The sequence below is a fragment of the Gorilla gorilla genome, chromosome 15, assembly GCF_029281585.2.
Source record: "Gorilla gorilla gorilla isolate KB3781 chromosome 15, NHGRI_mGorGor1-v2.1_pri, whole genome shotgun sequence".
Classification (NCBI taxonomy): domain Eukaryota; kingdom Metazoa; phylum Chordata; class Mammalia; order Primates; family Hominidae; genus Gorilla; species Gorilla gorilla.
This window is the reverse complement of record NC_073239.2, coordinates 71837132-71845152: the sequence shown is the minus strand read 5'-3', so window position 1 is coordinate 71845152 and position 8021 is coordinate 71837132. Positions and strand designations below refer to the sequence as shown.

Genomic DNA, 8021 nt, shown 5'->3' with positions numbered 1-8021 from the left:
CGCACCATTGCACTCCAGCCTGGGCAACAAGAGCAAAACTCCGTCTCAAAAAAAGAAAAAAAAAAACAAAAAACAAAACTCTGAAACAAATAAAATATTAATGGCCAGGCGAGGTGGCTCACGCCTGTAATCCTAGCACTTTGGGAGGCCAAGGCTGTTGGATCACCTGAGGTCAGGAGTTCAAGACCAACCTGGCCAACATGGTGAAACCCCATCTCTACTAAAAATACAAAAATCAGCCTCATGTGGTGGCATGTGCCTGTAATACCAGCTACTCAGGAGGCTGAGGCAGGAGAATCGTTTGAACCCAGGAGGCGGAGGATGAAGTGAGCCTCAAAAAAAAAAAAAAAGAAAAAAATAAAAATATTACTTTGATACATGTTTTAAAGCTCACCTTTGGCATTATGAGATAATCCCTCAAGTGAGGAAAAAGGTCCATTTTTTAATCTCAAAGAAAACAGTTACAGCAGATGTCACTGGTTAAGAGTTCAGTTGGTGAATAGCATTTCACAATTTGTACCAACATCTGGGGAGAGACGCTTTGCATGGAACTGTAAAACAATTGAGCACCAAATCTGCACAACTGCGTTTCTAGAAAATGCAATGGGTTTTATAGAGATGAGGTCTTGCTATGTTTTCCAAGCTGGTCTCGAACTCCTGGCCTCAAGCGATCCTCCCGCCTCGGTCTCCCCAAGCGCCGGGAGTACAGGCGTGAGCCACCAACGGAAATGGATTTTAAGTGAAAGTCCTGTCTTCGTTTGCAAATCAATTTTTCCAGGATCAAAGTTCTAGCAACCATAAATCCTATCCTTCTAGACATAGGGACCCACATAAGGGCCACTTGATGTGACACTTGCCCCGACAGCGGTGCCACCTGGCCCCTAGGTGGCAGGTGCGTTTTTAACTAAACCCAGGAGTCTGAAGTCACATATTCTCTTGCCTTGAAAGCTTAAGAGTTGGTTCCTAATCGGTGGCTTAACTCGGTCTCTCTCCAGGCAAGGCCACCTGTTTGCTGATCTTTCACATGGCGAGGGGACCGGAGCCCTTCAATGCAGCGCCCTCTTGGCCTGAAGAGGGGGCGACCGGGCGCCCAGACCGCGTCTTTCTCACTGAGATCCCAGCTCCTGGACGACTGCCTCTTTTCGGGTTCGGCTCATTCCGCAATAAGTGGAGGGGTCCCGCCGGATCCTAGGGGCCGGCGCCCTTTTCCTTCCCTCCCTACGCTTGCGAACCCCTCCGGGCGTCTCCGGAGCCGCGACCCCTGCTGGGGACCCCGGGGGCGGGAGGCCGAGGGGCGCGGCGAGGGCCGTGACGCGAGGCGGGGCGGCCAATGGGAGCGCTCCGCGGGGCAGGCTGAGCCGCCGGGCCATAAAAAGGAGGCGCGGCCGGGCTTTCCAGCTTGTGGCCGCTCCCGGCTCGGAGTGTGAGCTAAGCAGGTCGCGTACCTTCCTCAGGTGACTCCGGCCACAGCCCATTGTCCGCGGCCACCGGCGGAGTTTAGCCGCAGACCTCGAAGCGCCCCGGGGTCCTTCCCGAACGGCAGCGGCTGCGGCGGGTCCATGGAGAAGGGCCCTGTGCGGGCTCCGGCGGAGAAGCCGCGGGGCGCCAGGTGCAGCAATGGGTTCCCCGAGCGGGATCCGCCGCGGCCCGGGCCCAGCAGGCCGGCGGAGAAGCCCCCGCGGCCCGAGGCCAAGAGCGCGCAGCCCGCGGACGGCTGGAAGGGCGAGCGGCCCCGCAGCGAGGAGGATAACGAGCTGAACCTCCCTAACCTGGCAGCCGCCTACTCGTCCATCCTGAGCTCGCTGGGCGAGAACCCCCAGCGGCAAGGGCTGCTGAAGACGCCCTGGAGGGCGGCCTCGGCCATGCAGTTCTTCACCAAGGGCTACCAGGAGACCATCTCAGGTCAGTGCGCCCGCGGGCTGCTAGAGCGTGCGGGCGGCGGGGGCGGTGCTTGCAGGAAACGCGCGCCGGCTCCAGGAAGTTTCCGGAGTTGCCTCACTTCTGGCGCAGGGAGCCGGGCGCTGTCACCTCCGAACCCGCCCTAGCCTGCCGCCCTGCCGAGGCCCTGCGTGGGGCACAGTCGGGGCTTCCTGGGTGGCAGCGACCTCTCAGCCCCGGAACTCGCTGCAGCCGCCTTCCAGGGGCCCTTCCCGCTCCCAGCGCGCAGCCCTCCTAGAACGCCCCGGGTGGGCGTGGACGGGAGCCCGGAGCCCTCTCGCCTGAGCGCCCAGCGCGGGATTCTCGGGGCACCTGCGGTTCCAAACTTGCCCACGATAAGGATCACCTGGGCACTTGCTGCGGCGACGGCTTCCTAGGTAGTTCCTTATTGAGCTCCCATTGTCAGGGTGTGTATCTGGATTGAAGCCTTGGCGCGATCCTTCCCCGAAACCTCGGGGACCTGCATTCCCACTGATTTGCCAGGGGATCGGAGTCTTAGAGTTGTGCTTTTCTTTTGTCCACCTCATGTTTACTCCAGTTCAGGACATTTACAAAATTCGGCACAATTTTGGGCACGGGCTTCCCCGGACTTTGAGGTGTGAGGTTGATTGGGTGAGTTTGCTGCTGAAATCTGTTTCCTCCCCCTACCCCCAACCCCGCAAAAAGCAGTAAAGCTACTCCGGGATTCGGAGGGCTCCGTGGGTTCCAGGACTCAGTCTCATCCCCGCACCCTCCCACCCTAAAATAAAGCCGGGTTGACCCGGTGCTGTTAGCGTCTGAGGCGTGTCGGCTTTTCACCCAGAGGGTGGGGATGCAATCAGTGTGGGTAGGATGCAAGATGGGGTGATGGAGAGTGGAAAATGGGGACTTTGCTGCCTGTTGGCCAGAGAAGCAGTATTGGTCTATGTTTAAAAAAATAAAGCTTCTGGCTTCTACAGCTGGGACCAAAGACATTATTTTCCAGTCTACACCTTCCGTGTGTCTTGGTGACATTTATTTCTTTGGCCTAAGAAGCGTTCTACCGTTCACTGTTTTTTGAAAGAAAAACAGTGCGCTGGAAAGGCAATCTCCCTGCCCCAGTTATTTCTCTGAAGGAGTGTAGAGCGATTCCACCAAATAGACCCTGGGAAAAAGAAAGTTATTTTTTGCCCAGTCTTCCACACCCCACAGGAAGGGTGGGAAATCAGAATGTGAAAGAGACGGGGCCCCAAAAGGAAATGATGCTACACTCTAAAACCGGCAGTGACTTCTAGTTCTGTTTCCAAATTCACTTTTTTTTACCCCTCAATTGCAAAAGTTTGGAATCTCAGAAGCGATTTCAAAATACAAAGACTGAAGAATAAACTTTCAGTTTTCTGTGGGATCAGCTCTTTGGAGGTCTAGGGCTTTAAATTTTTGTGTGTGTGTGTGTGTGTGTGTGTGTGTGTGTGTGTGTGTGTGTGTGTGTGTGATATTTCACAATGTAATGAAATGTCTTCTTAAGGCCTTACTCATTTTGCCCCTTGCAGACGCAGAAAGTGGTTTACTCCACAGCATCGGCCAGGCTTTGGGAATCCTCCCTTAAAGAGAATTCATAGGACAGTGTTCTGTAATCTAGCATGGATCTAATTACCCAAAGAGAGAGGGATTTCTGACCCTGAGACAGGTCACAGAATTATCTAAAGTGACTCACAGATTTACTTGAGAAGTGGTTAGCTGAAATATCTCATGAGCGAAGATTCATTTAAAGAGGATTAATAACTGCAAAGAACACATCATTCCACATTAGAAAACTGTTCTGGTTGGCCGAGCTCCGTGCTCACGCCTGTAATCCCAGCACTTTGGGAGGCTGAGGTGGGCGGATCACCTGAGGTCAGGAGTTCAAGACCAGCCCGGCCAACATGGCGAAACCCCGTCTCTACTAAAGATAAAAAAAATTAGCCGGGTGTGATGGCGGGCGCCTGTAGTCCCAGCTACTCGGGAGGCTGAGGCAGGAGAATCACTTGAACCCAGGAGGAGGAGGTTGCAGTGAGCCGAGATTGCACCACTGCACTCCAGCCTGGGCGACAGAGGGAGACTCTGTCTCTAGAGAAAAAAAAAACAACAAAAAACTGTTCTGGTCAAGTTTTACTATTTAAAAGGTCCATGGGCCGGGCGCGGTGGCTCACACCTGGAATCCCAGCAGTTTGGGAGGCCGAGGCGGGCGGATCACCTGAGGTCAGGAGTTCGAGACCAGCCTGGCCAACATGGGAAAACCCATTCTCTACCAAAAATACAAAAAATTAGCCGGGCATGGTGTCAGGTGCCTGTAATTCCAGCTACTCAGGAAGCTGAGGTAGGAGAATCATTTGAACCCTGGAGGCGGAGGTTGCAGTGAGCCGAGATCGCACCATTACACTCCAGCCTGGGCAACAAGAACGAAACTCCATTTCAAAAAAAAAAAAAAAGTCCATGGATGTAGAGACACTGCAAGATTAGTAGTTGTCAGGGACTGGCGAGAAGAGGGGGATGGGTAGTGATTGTTTAATGAGTATGGAGCTTCCTTTGGAGCTTCCTTATGGAGTCATGAAAATGTTCTGGAACTAGAGAGTGGTGATAGTTGCACAATATTGTGAATGCCACTGGATTGTAACTTCAAGATGGCTAAAAATGACCAATTTTATATATATTTTACCACAATATAAAGACAGGTTTTGTGGCGTGCCTGCAGTCCCAGCTACTAGGGAGGCTGAGGCAGGAGGATAGTTGTTGCTCAGGAGAACAGCCTGGGCAACATGGGGAGACCCTGTTTCAGAAAAGAAAAGTCTATGGAGCGGACCATTTAAGATTATTATTATTATTATTTTTATTTTCATGTTTTTGAGACAGGGTTTGGCTCTGCTGCCTAGGCTGGAGTGCAGTGACGCAATCTCGGCTCACTGCAGTCTCACTCTGCTGGACTCAAGTGATCCCACCTCAGCCTCCTGAATAGCTGGAACTACAGGCTTGTGCCACCATGCCCGGCTAATTTTTGTATTTTTGGTAGAGACGGGTTTTTGCCATGTTGCCCAGGCTGGTCTTGAACTCCTGAGCTCAAGGGATCTGCCTGCCTTGGCTTCCCAGAGTGCTAGGATTACAGGTGTGAGCCACCATACCCAGCCCATTTAAGATTATTATAAGCCATTAATTTAATATAATCATGCATTACATTATGCTGTTTCCTTCAATGATGGGCCACATTGTCTGGTGATGTCTTGGTGATCCTGACCTGTGTAGGCCTAGAGTAATGTGTTTGTTTGTGTCTTAGTTTTTTCCTCTCGTCTCCCCCATGTCTTAGTTTTTAACAAAATTTAAAAATTAAGAAAATTGGGCCAGGCATGGTGGCTCACACCTGTAATCCCAGCACTTTGGGAGGCCGAGGTGGGCGGATTACTTGAGGTCAGGAGTTAGAAAGAGACCAGCCTGGCCAACATGTTGAAACCCCCTCTCTACTAAATATATAAAAATTAGCCAGATGTGGTGGCGCATACCTGTAGTCACAGCTACTTGGAAGGCTGAGGCAGGAGAATCACTTGAACCCAGAAGGTGGAGGTTGCAGTGAGCCGAGATTGCACCACTGCACTGCAGCCTGGTTGACAGAGTGAGACTCCGTCTCAAAAATAAATAAATAAATAAAAATTAAAATTAAAAATAGAAAAAGGTATAGAACAAGGATATAAAATATTTTTGCACAGCTGTACAATGTGTTTTTGTTTTAAGCTGTGTTATTACAAAAGAGTCAAAGTTTTAAATACATTAAGCTGAAATTATTGAAGAAAGAAAATATGTTTAATGTAGCCCAAGTGTACAGTGTTTATAAAGTTTACAGTAGTGTACAGTAATGTCCTAGGCCTTCACATTCACTTACCATGCATTCACTGACTCACCCAGAGCAACTTCCAGTCCTGCAAGCTCCTTTCATGGTAAGTGCCCTACACAGACATACCATCTTAAGTCTTTTCTACTATATTTTTACTGTACCTTTTCTATGTTTAGATGTCTTTCTAAAATTATTATTATTTGTATTTTAAATATAGACGCAGGGTCTCACTGTTTTGCCCAGGCTGGTCTCGAACTCCTGGGCTCAAGTGATCCTCTCCTCTTGGTCTCCCAAAGTGCTGGGATTACAGGCATGAGCTATCCCACCTGGCCTACGTATCTTTAAATACACAAATACCATTGCGTTACAGTTGCCTGCAGCATTCATTACAGTAACTTGCCGTACAGGTTTGTAGCCTAGGAATAATAGGCTCTACCGTGTAGCCTAGGTGTGTAATAGGCTATCTCATCTAGGTTTGTGTAAGCACTCTCTTCCTTCAATGTTTGCTATATGAAACTGCATTTCTCAGGTGTTTCTCAGAATGTATCCCCATTGTTAAGCAATGCATGACCGTACTTTTTAATGGGTTAAAAGCTTTACGTGGATGGTCTTGGTTCGTCTTCCAATTTTCAAGTAAACATTTCTCTTATCCCCATGACAAGGCAACTGAGGCAGAGAGGTTGACACAAGTAGTAGAGCTGGTATTTGAATCCAGAGAGTCTGACTGCAGAATTCTCAGCCACTTCCTTATACTGCTACACAGAGAACTGAATCAGTGTACCCTATCTGTATATTTCAAACTGTGAATTGGGTCAACAGCATTAAAAAAAAAAAGTGGAGTAGCCGGGTGTGGTGGCTCACGCCTGTAATCCCAGCACTTTGGGAGGCCGAGGCGGGTGGATCACCTGAGGTCGGGAGTTCGAGACCAAACTGACTAACATGGAGAAACCCCTTCTCTACTAAAAATACAAAAATTAGCCAGGTGTGGTGGTGCATGCCTGTAATCCCAGCTACTTGGGAGGCTGAGGCAGGAGAACTGCTTGAACCCAGGAGGCGGAGATTGCAGTGAGCCAAGATTGCACCATTGCACTCCAGCCTGGGCAACAAGAGCGAAACTCAGTCTCAAAAAAAAAAAGTGGAGTAGAGGTTGGGCACGGGGGCTCAAGCCTGTAATCCCAGCACTTTGGGAGGCTGAGGTGTGCAAATAACGAGGTCAAGAGATCAAGAACCCCGTCTCTACTAAAAATACAAAAATTAGCTGGGCGTGGTGGTGCGTGCCTGTAGTCCCAGCTACTTGGGAGGCTGAGGCAGGAGAATCACTTGAACCCCGGAGGCGGAGGTTGCAGTGAGCCGAGATTGTGCCACTGCACTCCAGCCTGGCGACAGAGCAAGACTCCATCTCAAAAAAAAAAAAAAAAAAAAAAAAGTGGAGTAGAATGGATAAGATCAGTCTATCACATATAGTAAGGACAAGTGTTTTGAGAAACTTCTTTTGTTTTTTTTTTTTTTTTTTGAGATGAAGTCTCACTCTGTAGCCCAGGCTGGAGTGCAGTGGCGCGATCTGGGCTCACTGCAAGCTCCGTCTTCCGGTTCACGCCATTCTCCTGCCTCAGCCTCCTGAGTAGCTGGGACTACAGGCGCCTGCTACCACGCCCAGCTAATTTTTTTTTTTTTGTATTTTTTTAGTAGAGATGGGGTTTCACCATGTTAGCCAGGATGGTCTTGATCTCCTGACTTTGTGATCCTCCCACCTCGGCCTCTCAAAGTGCTGGGATTACAGGCGTGAGCCACCGCTCCCGGCCGAGAAACTTCTATGTAGGTTTTATAGGTATAATTGTGTGTGTGTGCACTGGCTCCAGATGTAAAATGCATTTCTTACTGTAGGTTGTAGTCAAGAGTTTGAAAGCCTGTATCTAGGGGATCTGTTTAAGGATTTAATATTTCTTTTTTTTTTTTAAAGAGATATACAATTAAAGAGAAGACAGAGTAGTGAGAACAAGGATGATGCTGAACTTAAAGGAATGAACCTGAAATGTGGTGGGGTCTTGGACCAACCTGGATGGCAGGGAGAAGGAAGGATACTGGTGGGAGATAGGAGTGAGTGGGAACCCACATCTTTAGGTCCATAAACACTTTTGCACAATACCTTTTATTTCTTTAGAGAGCATGAGTCAAGTGGCCACTATATATTGTTTTTGGATAAGAACATACTTCTCTGAAGGTCACTTTTCTGTGCTTGTAAACAGGATACAGGACTTTATATCTT

The 8021-nt window shown here is 49.4% G+C and overlaps 1 protein-coding gene across 1 annotated transcript in view; it reads left to right on the top strand.

Annotated features, from left to right (window-relative positions):
* Nucleotides 1–1308: 1308 nt before the first annotated feature.
* GCH1 (GTP cyclohydrolase 1) overlaps nt 1309–8021 on the top strand; it is a 60546-nt gene continuing 53833 nt past the window's right edge. The window contains exon 1 of the mRNA XM_031002019.3: nt 1309–1902. Coding sequence (XP_030857879.1) covers nt 1560–1902 — 343 coding nt within the window. The 5' untranslated portion in view covers nt 1309–1559. The remainder of the gene's footprint in view (nt 1903–8021) is intronic.